General features: G+C 35.1%; 2 protein-coding genes across 2 annotated transcripts; both read right to left on the bottom strand.

The window, feature by feature from the left end:
* Positions 1-3,640: 3,640 nt before the first annotated feature.
* LOTGIDRAFT_123645 (hypothetical protein) lies at positions 3,641-14,012 on the bottom strand (the record flags this gene model as incomplete). Its single annotated transcript, XM_009060735.1, has 13 exons — positions 3,641-3,763; positions 4,859-5,038; positions 5,478-5,578; positions 5,960-6,059; positions 6,455-6,592; positions 7,315-7,427; positions 7,518-7,642; positions 8,408-8,511; positions 8,961-9,095; positions 9,655-9,793; positions 10,253-10,481; positions 11,142-11,273; positions 13,706-14,012. The coding sequence occupies 13 exons, from the start codon at positions 14,010-14,012 to the stop codon at positions 3,641-3,643; spliced, it is 1,926 nt and encodes a 641-aa protein (XP_009058983.1).
* Positions 13,923-23,607, bottom strand: LOTGIDRAFT_164227 (hypothetical protein; the record flags this gene model as incomplete). The annotated part of the gene is made up of 2 exons (XM_009060734.1): positions 13,923-14,096; positions 23,383-23,607. Coding segments are annotated over 2 exons (399 nt in total), but the record flags the coding sequence as incomplete, so codon positions are not given.
* Between the last annotated feature and the right edge of the window lie 1,801 nt (positions 23,608-25,408).

Genomic DNA, 25,408 nt, shown 5'->3' with positions numbered 1-25,408 from the left:
CTCATACATTAATTGTAGAGCGATATAGAAATACCAAAGTTAAAATAGTGCTCAATACATCAATTGTAGAGCGACATAGAAATACCACTGTTAAAATAGTGCTCAATACATCAATTGTAGAGCGATATAGAAATACCACTGTTAAAATGGTACTCAATACATCAATTGTAGAGCGACATAGAAATACCACTGTTAAAATAGTGCTCAAAACATCAATTGTAGAGCGATATAGAAATACTACTGTTAAAATGGTACTCAATACATCAATTGTAGAGCGACATAGAAATACCACTGTTAAAATAGTACTCAATACATCAATTGTAGAGCGACATAGAAATACCACTGTTAAAATAGTACTCAATACATCAATTGTAGAGCGACATAGAAATACCACTGTTAAAATAGTGCTCAATACATCAATTATAGAGCAATATAGAAATATCATTGTTAAAATAATGCTCAATACATCAATTGTAGAGCGATATAGAAATACCACTGTTAAAATAGTACTCAATACATCAATTGTAGAGCGACATAGAAATACCACTGTTAAAATAGTACCCAATACATCAATTGTAGAGCGACATAGAAATACCACTGTTAAAATAGTACTCAATACATCAATTATAGAGCAATATAGAAATATCATTGCAAAATAGTGCTCAATACATCAATTGTAGAGCGACATAGAAATACCACTGTTAAAATAGTACTCAATACATCAATTGCAGAGTGATATAGAAATACCACTGTTAAAATAGTGCTTGATACATCAATTGTAGACCGACATAGAAATACCACTGTTAAAATAGTGCTCAATACATTAATTGTAGAGCGACATAGAAATACCACTGTTCAAATAGTGCTCAATACATCAACTTTAGACCGACATAGAAATACCACTGTTAAAATAGTGCTCAATACATCAATAGTAGACCGACATAGAAATACCACTGTTAAAATAGTCATCAATACATCAATTGTAGAGCGATATAGAAATACCACTGTTAAAATAGTCATCAATACATCAATTGTAGAGCAATATAGAAATTCCACTGTTATAATAGTACTCTTTACATCAGTTGTAGAGTGATATATAAATACCACTGTTAAAATAGTGCTCAATACATCAATAGTAGAGCGACATAGAAATACCACTGTTAAAATAGTGCTCAATACATCAATTGTGGAGTGATATAGAAATACCACTGTTAGAATCGTGGTCAATACATCAATTGTAGAGCTATATAGAAATACCACTGTTAAAATAGTGCTCAATACATCAATTGTAGAGCTATATAGAAATACCACTGTTAACATAGTGCTCAATACATCAATTGCAGAGTGATATAGAAATACCACTGTTAGAATCGTGTTCAATACATCAATTGTAGAGCAATATAGAAATACTACTGTTAAAATAGTGGTCAATACATCAATTGTAGAGCAATATAGAAATGCCACTGTTAAAATAGTGCTCAATACATCAATTGTAGAGCAATATAGAAATACCAAAGTTAAAATAGTGCTCAATACATCAATTGAAGAGTGATATAGAAATACTACTGTTATAATAGTGGTCAATACATCAATTGTAGAGCGTAATAGAAATGCCACTGTTGAAATAGTGCTCAATACATCAATTGAAGACCGAAAAAGAAACACCACTGTTAAAATAGTGCTCAATACATCAATTGTAGAGCGATATAGAAATACCACTATTAAAATAATGCTCAATACATCCATTGTAGAGCGATATAGAAATACCACAGTTAAAATAGTACTCAATACATCAATTGTAGAGCGATAGAGAAATGCCACTGTTAAAATAGTGCTCAATACATCAATTGTAGAGCGATAGAGAAATGCCACTGTTAAAATAGTGCTCAATACATCAATTGTAGAGCGATATAGAAATACCACAGTTAAAATAGTACTCAATACATCAATTGTAGAGCGATAGAGAAATGCCACTGTTGAAATAGTGCTCAATACATCAATTGTAGAGCGATATAGAAATACCACTGTATTTCAATTGTAGAGCGATATTTGAATCATGTTGTTAGTCAGGGTTTCATGCGACAGTGTCTGAAGATCGCATAGCGTGAAAAAGCTGAGTAACAACATGATTTAAGTTATATTATAATATTTCTATATTTTATCTTACAATGTACACAATATAATATAAACACTGTATATCATTCCTATTACTGTCGACCCGTGTTTCGGATATAAAACTATCACAAACACTGTTAATATGGGAATTTACAATGAAATACGATCTTACTCGGTGTGCGTAGTGCCACGGTTACCAACCTTTCTAGGGAACCGACCCCATTCCAGAAACTGGCAAAGTAGAAACAATTTCTCACCTTTTACTCAATTGTATTGTAGTACATCATTTATCGGACTGGCTATTTTCACGATGCGTGTTCTCTATGGCTGCTAACAACGGTACGGATAAGAGAGGACACAATAGGCGCGCTAGTTTTTTTTTTAAAGCACGAAGCCATTTTGATTGTCAAGAATGATATTAAGTGACTTTGTTAGGGTTAGGTAAGGATGGTCATATGTTTTTTAATGCCCATTTTTGAACCGTCGCGGTGCGAATAGCCACGGTCATCATTTATATAACATTATCGTTGAATATTTCATGTTTGGGTCGCGAGTTAGAGGTGTAGAACCGAGGGCTTGGTAGATAGGAATAATATTAAGGTGGGGCGATTGGAAATTGCTAATATGATGCTACTCTTTCCGGTCAAGAAAATGCTATTTGTTGACTGATTTGGACCCCCATCAAGTTTGCTAGTAAGAAATAAAGATTAATTATCGTCCATGCATAATACGTCTCTATTTCAACGTTCAAGAAATGCTTTGCTACCGACTAGATTCACAGCAAATGGGTCCGATTGTTGGCTAATAATTGTTTTCATCCAATCAGGCTGAACTTTGTGCAATTGTACATCACCAATTCTGTTCACATGATATCATGATATTTCAGTGGATGTTCCAGATCAAACATCACTATTAAAGGGATTATAAAGTATTTTCTTTATGTTGATTGGGGACTTGCGGCTAAGAAATTCATGTACTAAACACCTAACCAGTGGCCTTTCTAGAAAATATCAGGTGAAGGGGCCGAGTCGAGGCCACAAAATTTTCTAGGGGGTTGACCACAGGCCATTCTTTCACTATATAAAATGGTAAACAATTTGAAAGTGGGGTGTTCAAAGCCGGGCCAGCCTCTTTTCTGGTGGAAATGCCACTGCATCTAACTAAACCGGAGATGACGTGCCGGTGGCTAGTTGTGCGTGTTCAAATTGATAACCAGTGTTTCGCCTGAAATATAAACAAATATTCATATTTACAAAATGTTTAAAAAATTATTACACAGTACTTTTCATGTGTCTATTTCGTGCATCATGTATTTTAGGTTTTTTTGTTAAGTTATAACAAGCTAAAAGCAAATATATATGACTCTTAGGGATTATGAAGAGGTTTTCTAACATTTTTATGTGTATCGGGGACACTGATAACTTTAAGTAAAACCGACTTTCAATCAGTCCCGAAATTCCAATTCTAATCGTGAAGGACCTTGTATGATAAAGCATATTTTGGGGATTAGTGAGTCGTTAAATACTTATTTAGATGAAATTTCAATTTGTGCAGTTAGATTTTTCATGCCTACCTTGAATCTTTTGACAACTTTTTCTTCTTTGATTTCTGTATGTTCCCATTCCGGAGAAATACACAATGCCAGTCTCTGAATAAGATAATTAGGAATCACACCTTTGTCTCCCCTGCCTACATTTTCTACCATAGGGACTGGTTGAACCAAGTCCACACATTAATGAGAAGTTAATAAATATCAGGAGGTGACGACATGCCGAACCTCAGTATTATATCTACGTCGTTCTGATGAATTGAAGCGAATGATAATTTTGAGAAGCGATAACGTCGCCGCCATCCTCGTCCTAGTGTTCCTCGTCATCGTCCTAGTGTTCCTCGTCATCGTCCTAGTGTTCCTCGTCATCGTCCTAGTGTTCCTCGTCATTGTCCTAGTGTTCCTCTTCATCGCCCTAGTGTTCCTCGTCATCGTCCTAGTGTTCCTCGTCATCGTCCTAGTGTTCCGCGTCATCGTCTTAGTGTTCCTCGTCATCGTCTTAGTGTTCCTCGTCACCGTCCTAATGTTCCTCGTCATCGTCCTAATGTTCCTCGTCATCGTCCTAGTGTTCTTCGTCATTGTCCTAGTGTTCCTCGTCATTGTCCTAGTGTTCCTCGTCATCGTCCTAGTGTTCCTCGTCATCGTCCTAGTGTTCTTCGTCATTGTCCTAGTGTTCCTCGTCATTGTCCTAGTGTTCCTCGTCATCGTCCTAGTGTTCCTCGTCATCGTCCTAGTGTTCCTCGTCATCGTCCTAGTGTTCCTCGTCATCGTCCTAGTGTTCCTCGTCGTCGTCCTAGTATTCCTCGTCCTCGTCGTTTTTTTAATCCTCGTCATAGTCGTTCTCATCTTCGTCCTAAATGTTCTCGGTTTCGTCCTAGTCGTCTTCATCCTCGCCCTCGTCCAAGTCGTCATTGTCCTGGTCCTAGTCGTCGTGTCCTCATCCTAGTCGCCTTCTTCGACCTCGCCCTAGTCGTCATTGTCCTCATTTTCCTCACGTTATATTCAACCTAGTCGTCATCGGCCATGTCCTAGTCGTCATCGGCCATGTCCTAGTCGTCATCGATCTTGTTGTTGTGCCCTCTTTCCAGTCGTCATCATCCTTGTACTCGTCCTAGTCGTCCTCGTTTGCGTCCAGGACGCCATCCTCCTCTTCATTATTAATATCATTATCATTATAAATAAAGATATGTATACCTGTTTGAATGTTCCTGGGGTTTTGATGAGTTTATAAACAGCGAATCCCGGTATTAATAAAATAACTGAGAGAGCTATACACCAGCCGAGAATATTGGAATAACCTGGGTAGATATAGGTCTGGAGTGATGTGGTATATGACAATGGAACATAGTTGATTATACTCGTAATAACTAAAATCTGGAAATAGAACAGTTATTAAGGTTTAATGACGTCACAAATTCTGTATATTGTCACCGGAAATGATATAGTTCTGGAGTGATGTTATATATGAGAGTCCAACTAAATTTTATAATTAATGAAAAGTTATTATGGTTTAATGACGTGAAAAAAGGCATAAAATAAAGGTATGTGTGGGACAAATAGAGCAAACAGATGTTTATGATTGCAAATTTATATTTCATGTATTAATTAAAAATGACAAATATCTATACTGTGAAAAAACCTACTCAATACATCAATTGCGATTAGAATATAAAAACAGAGCCTGAAACATGTTTCTTTTTATATTCCAGTCGGTGTGCCTACCCAAAATGAAATAATTTTTTGAGAAAAACGTCCCCACTTAAGCAAATTCCCGAGGTATTTATAATTTCTTTAATTTCAAGTAAAAACTTACTAATAATAAAGTAGGACTGATAAACTTCCAACAGATTCTCCAATAAAGACCTGGCCTTATTCCAGTCATCTTCTCTACATCGTTACAAAACTCTTCTATACCTGAATAGAATAGAATAGAATAGAATAGAATAGAATAGAATAGAATAGAATAGAATAGAATGGAATGGAATGGAATGGAATGGAATGGAATGGAATAGAAAGGAATGGAATAGAATAGAATGAAATAGAATGGAATGGAATGGAATGGAATAGAATAGAATAGAATAGAATAGAATAGAATAGAATAGAATAGAATAGAATAGAATAGAATAGAAACGGTACGGGATGTAATTTTTTTTTTTAAATATATTAAAATTTAAATATTACTTGCAGCACAGTGACAACTCAAATATTATCTTCCTATTAAAGGGACCTTACTCTGAACAAAAATCAGACCACAGCAAAGCAGAAGTACATGATTATCTTGTACAAAGCACTTACCGTAGAACCACGATATAGCTATAACCTGTGAAAATACTGTGAATAATATGGATGTACCAGCTGCGAATGTATCTAATATATTAAAGATATAAACACCACCCTGCAATATACAGACAGAACAACTTCTTTAGCATTCAATAAGAAATCTTAACAAGTTAAGAGTTGCTTCCCTTAGTATTATCTTATTAAGTATTCAAATGCTGGACGTCCTTCTCTACCTTTTTCAGCTTATCAAATCTGGATACAAAGCACAGTATACCGATAGCTGAAATTAAGATCTTTCAGCTGGTAAAGTAAATATCTAAACGACAATACAGATATCTGGTATTGAGCTCTATCAGCTGGTAAAGTATATATTTAAGCAACTATACAGATAGCTGAAATTAAGCTCTATCAGCTGGTAAAGCAAATATTTAAACGACTATACAGATAGCTGAAATTTAGCTCTATCAGCAGGTAATTGGGGTGAACTTTATGAATAAGAAGACGGCGTACCTCTGTTAAACATGGCAATGAAAATATAAACGCTGAACCGACGACACATAAAGTTAAAAATTCTCTGGAAAAATGGAATTTTCGTAATTTTTTGCACTCGTCTTTTAGCCCAGTTAAAGGGGATTCTAAACCACCGAACTGAAAACAGAAATCAAATCAACATATATGAAATCAAATTAAATCTTCAGAATGGATAGGTAAGGCCTGGCATCTCAACAAAATACTCTCTTCGGATTTGTCCCAAGAAGGATTTTGCACCTTGTGATTTTCAGTTTCAGTGGGTCAAGACATAAGTGTGAATTATTACACCTAACTTAAAATGAAATGATAGTTGCCTATATTAGAGTTCTTATAACATTTCGCTCTATCCTATGTTCTCTCAAAGTTAGACCTTTCTACATGCACCATTTACATGGGGGGGGGGGGGGGCTCACATATCACTCAGCCTCTGCTGCTTTGATTCTCTCTGTATAAGCATATGGGTGAAGGCCGTGATTCCCTCTATATGAGTTAGCTAATTAAAATCAAACACCGCCAGCCAATCAACATCCTATCTTCTCCAACGCTGGAATTTTTTTGACGCGAACAAAAGTTGCATTCAGTGTCCTATGTGTCTTATTGTATGATGTCTTTAATGGGCGTATTTGATACAATAAACTTATCTTATCTTATCTTATCTTATCTTATCTTATCTTATCTTATCTTATCTTATGGAGGGGGCAAGAATTTGATGGTGTCATCAAAAAGACGGCTCTAACTGAAGTGGTTAAAATCAAATGGAAAGGAAGACCAAAAATGTAGATTATTCAGGTTAGAAAGTATAGAAATACAGTACAGTACAGAAATAGATGATAACTCACCGCACTATCTAATCCTAGTGTTATTAACATTAAAAAGAATATTAACGCCCAGATAGTAGAGCCTGGAAGAGTACTGATAGCTTCAGGATATACAATAAATACTAAACCAGGACCTGAAACATATATATTGTTTCCATTATTGGGGAATAAAAGAGGATCAGTCAGTCTTGTCCTCCCTTGAATAATAAAATGATTATTCTTACCTTCTGTAGCTACCTGGTCTATTTCTTTATGTGATTTTAAAGACATATAGCCCAGGTAGGAGAATATCACAAAGCCCGAGAATACACTGGTAAAACAATTTACAGCCACCGTTATTAAACAATCTCTGAAAATTATAAAATTACAAAATAATAGCATTTCGAACTTAAGTTCTTAAGCTCCGTTCGGGTGTAAAAAACGTTCAATGTCACAACCTTGAAACCAAATATTAAGATAATTGCATGTAATTAAACTGGTAAAACAATTTACAGCAACAGTTATTAAACAACCTCTGGAATAAAAAGTAGCCAAAATATTTTGAGGACAGGTTGTAGCTGAGTTTATTAGAGCGTTGACATCTCTGGAAAGTACTAATATACGATATGACATGAACTTAATATTTCTAGGACACACTTTAGCCCAGTTAGAACGTACGGATATTAACGTCATTTGATATTTGTAATGTTGAACAATCGGCGGTAGTTTTTATATATGTATCTCGGTCGATGTTTTAAAACCTGACGACCTTGAATAATCTTTGTCATTTTTTCCCTTTATTCCAATTGAACCAGCGGTAAATTGGTACGAAAAGTTTGACTTTGACGTAACATTCAAACCTTTAAAATGAAATTACAGACTATATATGATCTTTGAATGGCATTTAGTAAAGGTGTTGGATATAATGAACAAATTCTTATGGATTACAATTACTAACTTTATTTGAGCGACGTTTCGACCAGTGTTCTCTGGTCTTTATCAAGCAATGAATGCATGATAAAGACCAGAGAACACTGGTCGAAACGTCTTTCAAATAAAGTTAGTAATTGTAATCAATAAGAATTTTTTCATTATACAGACTACATGTATATAATTTACAGGTAGTTATACTTACCTAAAGCAATTATTATTAAATCTGTTATAGCTGGAATAGGCTATATGAGTACCAAACCCTGCTCCTACAGAAAACATTATCTGCACAGCAGCGTCTATCCAGACCTACAATATAATAATCATATCTCTTGGATGGGTTCAATTTTCACGATATTTCGATAAAATGTTCTTGGGTTATTGGTCTTTACTTAATAAACTATAAGTATGTATAAATTTGTGTCATCAAGTTTCACGCGATATTGACGAACTCATCTGTGACTATTGCCCTTAACTTGGTCAAACTACGCCGAAGTTTACTCAAAGTAATGTATTTTGGTGTATATTTTTCGGCTAAGTTCGACTTTCACACAATTTCTCGACAGATTTTTCCTGGGTTATTGCCCCTGACTCCATCAATTATACAAATGGATATATGTACAATTCATGAGTTGTATTCTGAAACCATCTCGGGTGAATTTGTTTTTTCTATAAACTATTTAAAATTTATCACTGTTATGTTTGCCAATTATCAAAACAATTTCATTTTTGATAAAAGAAAAAAAAATATATCAAACCTGTGGATTATTAAGCCTGGAGATATTGGGTGTAATAAAATATTTGATGCCCTCCTTAGCCCCGGGGAGGGTTGACCCGCGCACCAATAAAATAGCTAGAATGATATAGGGAACTGTAGCCGTAAACCATACTACCTGCAATAGAATAAGAATATATCCAGATACGTCTGAGAAACTCTGTGTATCTGACCCTGAGTATGTGTTATTTCGAGGAAAACAAAAACCCTGTCATACGAATGGCAGAAAAACGTAGTAGAAACTAAACTGTAAAAGGTTTTGGATCCTGAACAATATTATTCCCCTCGCGAAAAATTTAAAAGCCAACATAATATACAGACACAACGAACTGCTTACAATAGAAATTTGCGTAAGGATTTATAGCAGGGCGCGGACCTCAGAGGAAACACTTCTACTTAAAGCTAACGTGAATTTGAAAGGAGAGGGAAGAGTGAAACCCGATTGTATTTTCTTAAAGTTCCTAAACACCATAAGCGTCAAGATACACTTATCTTTCAAGGCCAAGTGATTGGTCCATTTGAATTGACGAATTATAATTGAACCAATCAAAATTAGCGATTATTATAAGATTGATATAATGAAGTTTTCTAATGGTGTGCAATATGGGGATATATTAAATGTGTCCCAACGTTGTTGAAGGGTTAACATACTGGGTCTTTGTGAATGGTTAACATACCTTTCCGGAGCTTTTAACCCCCTTCCAGAGACTAAAATATAGTATAATGAAGGTGAGAAGTGTCCAGAAAACAAGCGGCCATCTTAGTCCTCCAACATCTTCTATACCGCTACTTTTATCTATATGTAACATTCCTCGTCTAAAAGGCAAAAATATATGGAGTTTTACGCCCTAATATCGGCAACTTGTTTTCATCTATATGTAACATTGCTCGTCTAAAAAATCAATCCTTTATTCCACACTTTTTGGACTTTATTGCTTGATTTTGCTTCCTATGTTTTCAAAAGGTAAATGAAAAGCATTACGCTCTTATGCTTTCTACGTTATTGATACTATGGAAACACCCCTATGTGCAATTATATTTGGAATTCTATGTCGTATTATCTGTACCTTTTAGTGCTAGAAGGTTTGTTTCACTTTTTGGGGCAAATAAAATGCATTTTACATTCTCTCTAGTGTGCTGTATTTCCTTACTTTGTGGACTCTTTGAAACCAATATCCAACAATATCAAATAACGATCATGGGCTCTATGGATTCTTGTTGACAAGCCCAGTGACATTTGGTATTCACAAGATAAAACATTGAAAAAATACTCACTCGAAGAATTCATTAGTTGGTGAAACAGTTTTATTATAATAAGAGGAATTGAGTTCTGATCGGTTCCACTCTGGTTGCCAACAGTTACCAGTGTTCCAGGAATGGCCACAAGTTGTCCAGGGAAGATCAGTAGTAAAGGAAGAGAAGAGGTAAAAGAAGGCCCAACCAATTATAATATTATAATAAAATGCTACGATATAGGCCATAAAACAAGAGGCGAAACCAATACCTGGAAGATTAAAATAAAGATAAAGATAAATTGAAATGGAAATGAAACAGAATGGAACGGAATGGAATGGAACGGAATGGAACGGAATGAAATGAAAGAGAAATGCAATGGATCAGTTCAGATGTTAAAGTTAAATATTTAGATGACTGTATCCCTTCGAATACAAGTATTCAATGCATTGTCTGGTGTGGTTTCTACCATTCAACACCTTACACGTACATGTGCGAATTATTCAGGCTCTATACTTCATTATCAACGCACCTGCATATCATCTGCATATCATCACATATGTACAAACGTCTAATTACTTTTTTGCTCGAGTTTTTTTTTTAATTCTATTATTTCACCAGAAGTAATGAATATTCTACAGACTGAATTCAGTTCTGGGCGTATTCTCTTTAGCATGCAGCTGGTGACTGCAAGCATCCGATTTAATCAAATTGGCTGATATAAAAAGCTAATATTTGAATTAACAATGAAGTTTGAAAGCGAAATAAAAGTATAAGCAATTGATACAAAAGTCAAACCCTCGGATGCCACATGAATTTACCCAGATAAAAGCAAATAACGAAATGAGACAATAAGGTCCGGTTCGTTATCCCAGATTATAGTACGAGTAACATAATATGAACCACAATAAGACCTATTTGACCAGCTTACCTTTAAATATTGGTGTCATTCTCCAGATAGATATCGGCCCTAGACGGTGATATTGACCCAGACACATCTCCATTAGAAACACTGGCATAGCACACAGTAATAACATGGTGAAGTAGGGAATCAGGAAAGCACCTGCCATAGAAATTGATTTTTAGGAAGTTTGGAGAAGAAACTGTTGTTTTATGTCCTACTGCACCTGCTTATGTTGGCAGTACGTCAAGCTTAGCGCAATAAGGTTAATTCAACCATTACACCGACATCCACCTTCTATTTTCCGATTTCATCTGTCAAGGGGTCTTGTATCACGGAAGTGTGTTAATGCAGCAATTGGATTGTATTAGCAAATACATTTTCAGCCAATCAGATGCCTGGAAAAAAAATCTGTTAACTGTTAACAGTCATTCTGTCAAGGCCTCTGATTGGCTGTATTCTCTGACTTACAATCCAATCAAATCGCTACATTCCGTAATACAAGAATTGTGGCTACTTTAGTCAAGGTATAAGCCGAAGGTCGCAATATCTAGAAATTGTGAAGTTAAGAGAACATCTATCTACCCCTTTAAGTTTCGTATGATCAGTAATGATAGTATTATATTCCAAATTTTTCATCGATAACAAACCGCAACAGGTGTATAGGTTGTTACTTTTAAATATAGTTTACAAAGTTTGATACATGATCGTAGAGTTATTTTACTGTTATCAAACAAGTGCCTAATTACCTAGTGTTTTAAAGGGATTGTAAAGAGAAGTCTGATTGAAAATTGGAATGGCACAAATTGATGCTATTAGTGTTACTGATACACATAAACAGAAAATTCAGAAAACCTCATTACAATCCCTTTAAAGTAGAAAAAATAGACGATGATGCTCGGAGCACACAAGCGCTTTGGGCATTCATCTACAGTATGTCTATTTAAATAGACCAATAATTGGTCCAGAGAATCACGAAACTCGCCCAATTGTCAGTTTAGTTTTTTTTTTAATAAATACGACTGTTACGTAATGAAAACAGCATATATGGAGCTACAGTTGGAATTTGTATTGCTCCCAAATCTTTGGAATATTTACAAATGCAGAACGGACATGTACAACGGCAAAGAAAATGTGTCTTTTTGATTAAAGATGAATTGTCATGCAAATTTTGTCCATCGCATTTTTATCACTAGGTTCTATAGTTTGACATACTTTGACTGTAATAAGTAGTCCGATACTTTATTATACTGATCAAAATGAAATGAAATGAGTTTTACGTCCTACTTTTCTGCACCATGTGGGCTAATGAAGATGAGCAACTCCATTTAGGGTACAATGAGAGAAATTTTGCCAGGACAGCGGCATTAACCTGTTCTTTTAACATGCTGATTAGATTGCAACATTGTGGACAGGGCTTAAAATATTACAATAATGTGAACTGGGTTTGAAACGGTTTGAGATACATTGACTGTATTAGACGCCTACGAATATTTTAACCAGTAATTTTAGGATCGAGAAACATTTTCAAGGTCAATCTTTTTATAAGCTTTTCTATTTCTAAATCAGACTTTTCGATAACAAACTATTTAGATATTTTTTATTTTACTCGAGAAGTATTTAAAACTAATCAATGTCGGCACGACTTTGAAGGTAAAGCCTCATTTAAAGTAGAACTATCTGCAATCAAAGAAGCCAAAAACTTCACCGAGTCCAAAAAACCTTCATATATTGACCCAGGACATACAGAAGCCTTGTAGAAGTGGACGTTTCTGCAATAATATTATTCGAGATGGTGAGCTCGCCCATGAGCCCGGGCACAAAGGAAACACACTAAGAAAAGTTTGGCGCCATCGGCACCATATCTTTTGTGAGAAATATTACCAAAACCGTTATCTCATTGCACGATTAGGTAATCAATAATGTTTTACATGTTCATAAGTTAGCTATTGTTGGCGATTATTCGCATCTGTAAGTTGCCAAGTCGTTCCAATAATGACAAATATTAAAATAACACCCTTGGTCAGAAAAAATCTAAAAGACGTGTTTAGGACAAATATCAAATTTCATGAAAATTTAATTCGGAAATCGCCAAGAATTAGTGCCAATGTCTCATAGTTAAAAACATATTTGTATTAAATAAGTGTAAACACATCATGTTAGTATATTGTGTTAAATGGAGAAAGGATAATCCCTCAGCTTCTGTTATTTTGAAACTTTCCCAAACATTAACCTTCCTGTAACATTTGTGAAAACTTCTAATTAAATTGTTTACGCATGTATTTTTTAAAACCTATTCTTACATTAGATAAAATGAAAATTCTACCGACTGTAATTTCAATTCTGAAAAGTTTTAACCGAGTAAATTAGATTATATTTTTCTTAATTCTTAAATGTGAAGATAACTCATGAATACGCATGTTATTTGGATTAGAAGAGAAATAAAGGGGATTTTTTTTGTCAAAGTCGTATTCTTTTTTGGGGTAATGACATGGAATGTTACGTTTTACGTTCGATAGTTCAGTACCTTATTATGCTTTTGAAATGATAAGAGTTTCACTGAAGGGGGGTGAGCAAGAAGACAAAAAACCTACCTCCGCCATTTTTATAACATAGATGAGGAAATCTCCAAACATTGGCCAAATCTACAGCATATCCAATAACTGACAGTAAATACTCCGCTTTCTTATTCCATACTTCACGTGGTCCGTCATCCTTATCAAGTATCGTTTGCGTCTCATCTGAGTTGCCGTCGTCATTTTCCACGGGCGGTAACTCAATTTGGTCACTTCCCGGAAGCTCGATTGTCACCTCATTCTGAGGGAAGGTTTCAGGGACGTCATTGTCTATGTTATAAATACGATGCACATCAGAGTAATCGCCGGCCTCTTCGCTGTCCATTCTGTGTGGTGCCTTCTCGGGATCCTGATCGCCTGCTTCCGATTCGGACACTGTCCGACTGTCCAGCGATTCATTTGATTTATTCTGAAACAGAGGATATTGATTGTAAGATGACCAATACAGATTCTGAAGTGTTACAAATGCCTGTGGGGTGAACATTCAAGAATCTGTATATTAAAGATTGTATTGCCAAAGTTTTCTTGATGATGTTTGTTTTGCAGTCAATTGGCATTAATTTCCTGATCTGACTCCACAGGCGTTTACAGAATTCGACAAGGGTCAAAACGGTGCATAATATATTTCAGAGAGCAAAGGCAGGAAGCGAATAAATATTTTTCAGTTTCGGAGATACAAAATGAAAGCTTTCTCCCTATTTGCTTTGATACAAAGTGAGTTGCATAAAAATTGACGACGCCCAATGTCAATTATGCCCTTCTTTCAAAGAAAATCGAGAAAAATTTATCAAAAGGTATAGGCGTATAGAAAACACCCAAATGTTTAAAATTGGCAGTGTATCACAGTAATCAATAAATATGACAGAATGTACAAATTGTAATAAATTAAATCAAAGAACAGGTGTAGTGTCGGCGCCAGCATCTTTGAGCTTGGGGTATAAATAAGGGGCAGACTGACTTAATGGGACAAGTGTGCCATTTTTGGGGGGTTGATTTTAGTCATGAATATATGTAAATAGTCTTCAGAAGTACTAGAAATGAACGGAAATCACACAATTCCTTTAAAAATACTTCAAACTAGGATTTTTACTTACTATTTCTATATATGTATTTTCTATATATCACAGTGTATCTTAAATAGACGAGTCATCAATTTAACACTCAAACGTGGATAATTCTGGACACACGTGGATTTGAAGGCTCAAATTTCGATGGTGAGCTGTGAACACTATTACTGATTAGCTCAACAGAAAAATTTCTGAGACTAAAGTATGATTGGTCAAAAAAGTGGTCGAGATTGGGATGTAAGCTTTATAGCCTCACAGTGAGGGTTTGGGTGGGGATATTGGGTCGATCAAAAAAATTGAAAAACTAAATCAATTAGATGCTTTCTGACACATAGATTTGAAGAAAAAAAAACGAATAAAAATCATATTTAAAAATTCTTAGAAGTGAAGTAGGGGTACAATTTAGCGCACTTACTAAGTCTTCCTGTACCCCCACTGGCGGCGTCAAGGGTGATATTGTCTTCTAATAGAATACATTTGAATCTTTCATAACCTATTTTTACATTAGTTCTGTTGATTATATAAATGTTAGAAATGAGTAGTGTATCACAGTAATCAATAATAATGACAGAATTAACAGTGTGTAATAAATTATATCAAGAAACAGGTGAAAATATTCTCATATAGAATAGCTCTTACTATTCTTTACCTATCTTTACCTATTCTTACATTCCGATTAAAATACAGATTTGATCATTCGGTTCGCGAGTGTTCTGTTAGTTATGTTACTGACAATATACAAGTCTAGTAGCTATAGAATATACACGGAAAAAGACCTTCATCTGAGTTTCTTTTTTGATTTATTCATCATCTGAGCTTTCATTCAGATTCAAATTTTGTGTTTGTATTGTGCTTTATGTGAGTAGCAATATGAAGTAACCCACATAACAAACACAAAACGAAACATGCGGGTCTTTTTCTCCACCAAACCCTCTACCTTTTTACTTCGGCCCAGTGTTGAAGGCTTTAATGTCAACATTCCCTTAACAGTAAGTTGGAAATCAGAAGGTTGTGATGACACAATTTCCCTCAATGTACACTGCCTGCATAACATAGCAAGTTTTCATTAGACATATAACTTAAAGTAGGACAAAGCCCATGCTTATCATTGACCGAACGAAAAGTGTCTTCATTTAGCTAAATAGCTTGAATACTGTGGAAAGATGTAGGACAAAGCTCTAGCTAATCATTGTCCGAAAAGAAAGGTGTTTAGTTTTGTATAAAATAAAAGGAAATTAAGAGCACTGGGAATTATATAATAGTAAGTTGATTACAACTGTTAAACCCATTCACTTATCATACATGCACTACAAACTATGTTAAATTCTGATAAGTCAAAGCCACGTGAAGTGAGTATTGAAAACGATGGAGATAAGCGGTGAATTCTTCGAGTTATTTGAAGTAATGTGTACGACCCCCTGCAGAGCCAATCAGGTGCGGTATAACAAGTGAATTTCAGTCCTTTCATAAACATTATTAGTTCGTTATGCTATCATGATAAGATTGAAGTGAGGTTTAACGTCCTATCTGTAATTTTGGACTAATGATCTGGAATAGAAACACTCGTACCTGTAGACGTTACATTGTTCTGCACTTTATTGGCATATGAATTCAAACGGAGCTTTTCATCTAATTGGTCTATAGCTTATGGGGCAAGCGAAATGAGCACTTAAAAACTTATTTGATACAAGAAAGATGGCTAATACAGTCAAAGTATAAGACGTAATAACTAAGCCATAGTTGGGTCATAGTTGGGTGATGTCTGGTGTAACCCAGTGTTAGGCCATAGTTTGGTTATATCTTGTTTAACCCAGAGTTAGGCCATAATTGGGTGATGTCTGGTGTAACCCAGAGTTAGGCCATAGTTTTGTTATGTCTGGTATAACCCAGAGTTAAGCCATAGTTGGGCCATAGTTGGGTGATGTCTGATGTAACCCAGAGTTAGGCCATAGTTTGGTTATGTCTGGTATAATCCAGAGTTAGACCATAGTTGGGTCATAGTTGGGTGATGTCTGGTGTAACCCAGAGTTAGGGCATAGTTTGGTTATGTCTGTTATAACCCAGAGTTAGGCCATATTTGGGTCATAGTTGGGTGATGTCTGGTGTAACCCAGAGTTAGGTCATAGTTTGGTTATGTCTGGTATAACCCAGAGTTAGGCAATAATTGGGTCATTGTTGGGTGATGTCTGGTGTAACCCAGAGTTAGGCCATAGTTTGGTTATGTATGGTATAACCCAGAGTTAGGCCATATTTGGGTCATAGTTGGGTGATGTCTGGTGTAACCCAGAGTTAGGCCATAGTTTGGTTATGTCTGGTATAACCCAGAGTTAGGCCATAATTGGGTCATTGTTGGGTGATGTCTGGTGTAACCCAGAGTTAGGTCATAGTTTGGTTATGTCTGGTATAACCCAGAGTTAGGCCATATTTGGGTCATAGTTGGGTGATGTCTGGTGTAACCCAGAGTTAGGTCATAGTTTGGTTATGTATGGTATAACCCAGAGTTAGGCCATAGTTGGGTCATAGTTGGGTGATGTCTGGTGTAACCCAGAGTTGGGCCATAGTTGGATGAATGTCTGGTGTAACCAAAAGTTAGGCGATAGTTAGATATGTCTGGTGTGACTGATGTAACCCATATCAAGGTGATGTCGAGTGAATCATCTTTGAAAGGACGGAGTTGCGTTTGAGTTTATTTAAGGTGATGTCTGGCTTATCTATTCTTTTTTTTTGTCTGAATATTTCAGAGCTCAGTGAACCTAAACATGTCAAATCTAGTGTGATAGAGTCAGAATTAATGAAACATTGTAGAATCTGCTGCAATCATTAAAATATTTATTGAATAGCGGAGATAATATCTGATATGTAACGTGTATGATGTGCAGATAGCCACGAGGTATACTGAGTTAGTATAAGCCTTGTTACTATTTCAGTGGGCTGATATAAACACTAACTAGTCTTGTCTATATTCCCGAATCAAAATGAGTTTTTTAAATTATTTGAAATAAGCAAGCTGTTGTAAGGTAAAAAATGATGGCCAACATTTGGTGTTTTTGGTTTGAAAGTTTTTTGATAACGTTCGATTGAAGGTGTGGGAAAATTTTTAATTCGTTTTCTTCATGAACGCCCATATAAAATAGATACCTTGTGATCCGCATAGTTTACATCCTCGTTTAAACCACACCACATGCGAGTGTGGCTCATCCAAATAGTATCGAATGCAGCGGTGGTTTAAACAATCAATGTGATCTCTTTCATACGAGAGAATTACAAAACAAACCGTATGTAGACGCGTGTTTATTGGATAGTTTGAAATTCACGTGACATCATGAATATGACCTCAGTCCCCATTACGAGGTTTATCGGTAGAAATATGTCACAGTTTAGGACGAGGTGATATGTGATTTCAATGTATTCTTCGTAAAAATAGACAGTAAGAATTAGATGCGAAATAAAAAAAAACCATTGACATACCGTACTTACTAAAACATGAACCGACATTAAACGATCAGAATCGATCAGGAAACGACCAGAAACGACCAGGAAACGACCAGAAACGATCAGGAAACAACCAATGAAAAAGTGAATCGATCAGGAAACGACCAGAAACGATCAGGAAACAACCATTGAAAACGTGAAACGACCAGGAACCGAGCAGGAAAACGACAGGAAACGACCTGAGCTATTTTGTGGTGAATTCTAAGCATGATAATAAGGTATGTTAGCATACAAACAATAGGACGTATAGATTAATATCATTTCGTTTGATCTAATTACACCATCTTTTCTTTTACTGAATCATAACAACAATTGAATTTTGTTGATATTTTATAAAGAATATTAGTTTGTACTGAGTAGTTTACAGTATCATTGCACCAATCAACCCAAAACAATTACCAATCCTTTGACCAACTTTTTAAACAACCTTTTTTTATATATTGTGTGTTTCGTCAATTGTTTTGAACCCAACCTTATTCCAGGTTATAAATATCATAATTAGCTACTAATTCTGTACGGAGAGCATTTAGACCGATCTATACATAAGATAGCTGAATTGTGGGAGTCCGAAGAGGTACACTTTGATTTAGATTTTTCCAATAACACAATTGACATATCATTTATTTTAAGGCTGATTCTTTTTGGGAAACAACGGGGTGGAAAAAAGTTATTACGCGAATGGTTGCGAAAAAATGAAAGTGGTCATAAGTTCCGAACACAATCCACTACTCAGTAGCATGAGAGTTGCATTCGAAACTAATGACCGCAATTCTTATAAGGCCAAACTTAACTGGTGATCGATAGTGTGCGAGGGACGCTAACGATTAATAAATAATAATAATGACGATATAAACCAGCAATTAAATCCTCGTGAAATTTCTCAAGGCGCACTCTAGTGATCTCAATTGGTGAGTTAATGATAGTAACCAAACAACCAAGTTTTCACTTTACATTTAAATGCAGACACAGATTCACATTATCGAATTGATTTCGGTAATTTATTCCAAATTACTGATGCACTGGTATGGAAAAGTTCTGGAGCCAAATTTTTTCAGGTTGTATGAAGTGAAGGAACCTCAAGTAACATTTGTAGGCTTGTATAGTGACAGTAGATTTTGAAGATAGCATGGGGAAGTTTTGTTGACGGTCTTATACGTCAGCGATAATATTTAGAAATTGATCTTTCACGAACACGAAGCAAGTGTAGATCATTTAAAACAGGAGTAATGTGTGATCTTGTTTTGGTTTAAGTAACAATTCGGGCGGCCCGATTTTGGATCATCTGTAGCTTAGAAATCTGTTCTTCTGTTATACCAGTAAGTATTGCATTGCAATAGTCAATTCTGGATAGCAGAACTGATCGATCTAAGCAAGCAGCAGCATCTTTTGTTATGAGATGACGAATAGACCCGATCATTCGCAGATGGAAGTGGCAAATCTTACAAATGTTATTGATGTGGTCATTGAAACTTAGACCTGAATCAATCAGTACACCTAGGTTTTTTTACAATAAGGAGATGGGACTAGCTAAGAGTCATACAGATTTTTAGCTGCTGTAAATTTATGTCTGTCAAACGTCTACTGTTATAAACAGTAAGTTTCGGACTATAATGAACAAAGTGTTAACTTATTCTGTTAAAAACCAACGAGTTTTTCTAAATATTATGAAAAAAGTCAAGTGGAACTGATGTCGTGTATGTTAGTACCACACCTGGTATATTACAATATTACGGTAGTGGAATTTACTTCAAACGATACCAGGTAATTATAGTAGGGTGGTGTAGGTGTAATGTTTATAGACATGGTGTTGGTGATAGCAGAATAGACATCATATCGCTGCACTGACTGCACCTTTGTCCAGAAAGGTGATTTACTATGAGTTCCATTAAAAGACTCTGACAATGGTAAAGCTCAATAAGTTCTTTAGGTGCTGTAATATATCGTCCATGATATCTAATCTCTGTACCCATGAACATGATTCATTATGCAACTCGGGACAAACTAAAAACAAAAATATTTTTAATTGATTTCTGAAAGATATTAATGTTCCTCTCAACAGATGTAAATAATTGCCTAACAGAGGGAGAGGGTAGGATATATATTTACAATTGAAACATACATGGTTTGATTTGAAAACAGTTAGCTATTTACAAAATAAACGTTTGATCGACAAACGAAAATACATTTTGAGTCATATGATTACAGACTGTTCTATCTTACGTTATTAACAACAATTTGTGACCTCGTCATGATGATATCCGCCCTGACAGGACGGTATTCGGGTGTAATTTATAGCATTCTGGAGTTAGATTTGAAAAGACAAGTGGTAATTAAAATCTAATAAACTCTCAATTATCAAACAATTGGCTGGTACTAAACAAAGACTATTATAAGAACTAAAATTAATTAGAATTTAAGGAGGTAAGTGATAGAAGTTATCTCGAAGGTTTGTCCAATATACCTAACATCCTTCAAAGAAATGAAGTTAAGAGGCGAAAAAACTAACGGTAATTTATTTTAAAGATTTGTAAACTTTTGCCAAAAAAATCCGTGTGAGCAAGACGATTCCGTTAAAAAAATATCTCGTTCAAAGTATGGCAAAATCAAAATATTATAGTTATAGGTTTTATAGAAGATACTCTCCTGTAGAAGCACTGGCCTAGGTATATATAGTAGTAGAAGTACCACCAGTTGTTTCGAAAGAGTGAGAATTTTCTGCTTAGCTAATATCTCTCTTGAGGATGTCGAGTAGCTTGAGGATAATACAATAGGCATAAATATCAAGCAGTAATCACACTATAAGGTGATTAGGTGCCGTGGGTTCGATTCCTCCTTTAGGTAAGAAAATTCTGATGCAATGGCCATGTTACCTGTTTTGAGATTAAGAATTGAGAGTAAGATTGCAGTTTTCTTATAAAACTATAGTTAATTAATGTCTAATTATGAGTTCTGATGTAGCCCATGCTTTTTGGGGTTTATTTTTCGGGTTTTGATAATTTTACTCTCAGTCCTTGTCACACTTCGCAAGTAGTGGGCTCGAAAGATCTTCCAAGTAAACTATCTAGTTTTGCTTGTTGGTGATGCCGAGTTGTTTACAAGGGTATCGTGTGGTAGCTCACGTGGTTGCAAGCATCCTCCATCCCCATCAAAACTTGATCCGTCTTGGGGGGATTCGAATCTTCGGTACATAACTAGCAGACTATAGTAATTCAAACCACCGATTGCGATTGGTAATTTCCTCTGACGGCCAGACCAGAATGGTAAATCCAACCAATCTGTTTGAATTAAGAGTTATTATAAATATTTGAAAAGATAGAGTTAGATACAGAGACAAGTAGAGTCAAGTGCCCTGGAATCATTCACTCGATAATTTATAAACTGTTGTTTTGTTGTCCAATCTACCACTATACTAGTGATTGACACCAAGGCAGATTTTTGTTTGTTTCGTTCCCTTTCTGTGGATTACATCGAGCACGTCACTGTCAAGCTATTACGAACTGCATCTAATACCTTGACTACAGTAGATACCTTTGTTGTATCACAGATGGTAGTAAATAAAGTGATTTGATTGGATTGTACGCTAGCGAATACAATCAAACGTTTATAGCCCCCGATTACAAGCGCAGCCAAATTGTTTACAGTGTTTCTGTCGAGGACTTGTCCAATTTTTATGTTGTAAATTTTTTACAAGCCACGGTTTGATTGTAAATTTGATTATTATGCTGATGATGGTTGTCGTCCCTTCAAAATTATTAGAGGGATTATAATCAAATACTTAGTTTCGGTGAAATTTTGCAGTAGCTTTAGATGCCTGACTGAAAATGTAAATGGTGTAAATTGATGCTACCAGTGTCCCTGATATACATACAAATTTTTAGAAAACCTCTTTACAATCCCTTTAATTGTAACAAATTTTCATGGGGCAGTTACACTAATTTGTAACTGATTTTATGCCAAGTTGAAACGATAGCGTCTTCTTATTCTAAACTATAATTCTATTAAAACCCAATATATATTCATATTAGTTCAAGGTGACACCAGTTGCAAGTTTATTAAATTTTGAAAAAGACATTATGAATGAGCTACTCATAAGTTAAACGAAACCTCGCCTTCGTTATTGTAAACATTGCATATTTCCTGTGTTTGTGTCTCGATTGCTAATTTTCAATTATTTTTTGGCATATCTATTTAAGTTACTCTCTGGTTTAATTGTTAATTAAACAACTATTAAAACTAACTTTCAATTACCAGTAGAAGGGCTACTTTTTAACAAAATCCAGACGGTTCTGATTAAAATCTATTAAAACACTTCATTTCTCGCGTTTTGTAATACTAGTTCTTAACCTACATCAACTCATTTCATAACACAATATGAGAAGGGTATTTTATTCTAGTTCAAGCCCCCCTTCCCCCCTCCTTTATCCTGATTTAGAGCTTCCCTTCTACTCGTGGGACCAGCACATAAAGAAACTCAACCAGAACAAGATTGGCGTCATAATCACTATTATCCTCATTTACTAGAACTCATCTCATTTACTAGAACTCATCTCATTTACTATAACTCATCTCATTTACTAGAACTCATCTCATTTACTAAAACTCATCTCATTTACTAGAACTCATCTCATTTACTAGAACTCATCTCATTTACTAGAAATCATCTCATTTACTAGAACTCGTCTCATTTACTAGAACTCATCTCATTTACTAGAACTCATCTCATTTACTAGAAATCATCTCATTTACTAGAACTCGTCTCATGCTATCGACACGGATATGAAATCGTCAGGACAGCGTTGTGGGGGAAAAATATCAAAATATCAGGCACGTGAGCAAATAAAACACGTACCAACGTTCCGAACCGCAAAACAAAACCCAAAATCCGAAACCAGAAATCCGTAACAACATCTTGACGAAATATCGGTAGCAAAGTAAGCCAACTAAATGAGGAGGAGCCACAAATCGACATCCTCTGTGAATGATAATGTGTTAGGGACATAAGGGGCGACAGAATTATCAAGAGAGCTGACAGGCAATTCCTTTCCTATTTTAAATGATAACAAATTTGAAAGTGCAACCGTAGAGACACCAGGACCATGGTCTTTTAAACTAAGAATATAACAAGAAAAACCTTACCCTTTTTAATTCAAATCCACCAGAATACTCAGGTAGTTCCGCTAGGTTAAAATCCAGTTTATATTCTGTTGCCACAAACACTATGGATGCCGACCATTTCCTAAAACTTGGTTGTTTTAAGGGTCGCTTGGTGAATCTATCTGGAAGAAGACTAGCAAACCACGTGACTATCTTCAGATCCTTAAAATGTCTGTGAAGACGCCGCATTTTCTCATAAAGGGTCATTTTGTCCCCTTTTTATGTCCCCTCGTGACACAAAACTTCAAACTTACAAATACTGATAGTTTTAGTCACATTTTAACTCGTTCACATTATCACAATGTCTTTAAATCTTAGAATTTGTCATTTCCCAGAGAGTCTTATTTAAACTGCAACTACTGAAGCTATCTGGAATAGAAAAAAAAAAATGATTTGAATTTTCTTAAGGGTGGGTAATTTATCTGTTTTCCTGTAGAAAATATTTGGTCTGTCTATATTCAATAAACCAGAAAATTTAAGGTTTTTGGGATATCTTTTTCGTATTGTCATCATCTTAAACGATTAAAACTTAAACACCTTCACGATATCTGTCAATTTGTTAAGAAAATTTTGTTCAAAGTCTTTTTTCCGAATCGTTTCTCATTAATGATGGCTGATATATCTCCTCTCAACTTATCACAATTATTCCAATAATATCAAACAACTTAACTAAACGATTACAGATGAAAGATAATTGAAGAGTTTTCTATACAAACTGTATCGGTGTTTTGAAAATGTTTATAACTTCCAATCAAAGTTGAATTCACATATCTTAACTTGAAATACTTTTAACTGAATCAAGTGATAGTAAACTGAATCAAGTGATAGTAAACTGAATCAAGTGATAGTAAACTGAATCAAGTGATAGTAAACTAAACTGAATCAAGTGATAGTAAACTGAATCAAGTGATAGTAAACTGAATCAAGTGGTAGTAAACTGGAAAAAGCGAAGACTGTGTAACTTTGGAATGAAATCAAATTTCCATTTAAATCTAAAGGTTATGAGTCTCCTGCCGTTAAAACCATAGCTGCTGAACAAGACATGTGATTTCCAATCTGTAAAGTGATTTAGAAAGCTGTGATAAAGTTATACATTAGTATATGTACATGTATTACATGCTACTTTTTAAATTATTTGTTATTACATACAATATTCTAACTATTATATACCTTGCATTTCATTGTATATTTCGTGTACGAGGGGCTGACATGGAAAAAGCGTCTAGTCGTTCGGACAATAAACCGGACGTAAAACTCCATTCATTTCATTTCATTACATTTCATTGTATGTTTCGTATACAATATAATTATGGATTGGACGATTTTATTGTATTTAACTTTTCAATGAATATTTAGTCAATGGTGGCGCCCGTGGGGGTTGAGCCACTGACTTTATCACACCACAGGGGTACCAGCTAATACCACAGGGGGTGCCAGTTAACATTACAGGGGATACCGTATCTAAGTACGATTTCGAACTATCGTTTTTAGATAGAAGTTGTTTCATATTATAAACAAAATTACCTTAATTTTTTCACCTACAGCCACAAATATATTTACATTGAAAACAGGGTTCTTCGTTACTTTCTGTGATGTTTACTGGTACCCTCATCTGGCACTAGAATCACAACTTAAGGACAAGGGTTTTACTATTGTTTCATTTTATCTTGTCAATTGATCCAGTAAATATTAATATTATATAATAGTACACGTTGTTTTATCAGTTTACACGTTTTAACTCGTAGTTTTCTTTGAAACGCTCAGTTAACTAGAAATAGGGTCTACATTACACATCCCGGTAGCCATTTTAATATTTTATCACAGTGAATCGTTTGTAAGGTATATATAACTATATTTCAGTATTTCTAGTGAAAGATGATATACCATAACATAGTGAAATCATTCTGTTTGTCTGTTGAAGGTATATATAACTATATTTCAATATTTCTAGTGAAAGATGATATACCATAACATAGTGAAATCATTCTGTTTGTCTGTTGAAGGTATA

The sequence above is a fragment of the Lottia gigantea genome (genome assembly GCF_000327385.1).
Source record: "Lottia gigantea unplaced genomic scaffold LOTGIsca_44, whole genome shotgun sequence".
In the NCBI taxonomy this organism is placed as follows: domain Eukaryota; kingdom Metazoa; phylum Mollusca; class Gastropoda; family Lottiidae; genus Lottia; species Lottia gigantea.
The sequence above is the reverse complement of the archived record's forward strand: the minus strand, read 5'-3'. Positions and strand labels throughout refer to the sequence as shown.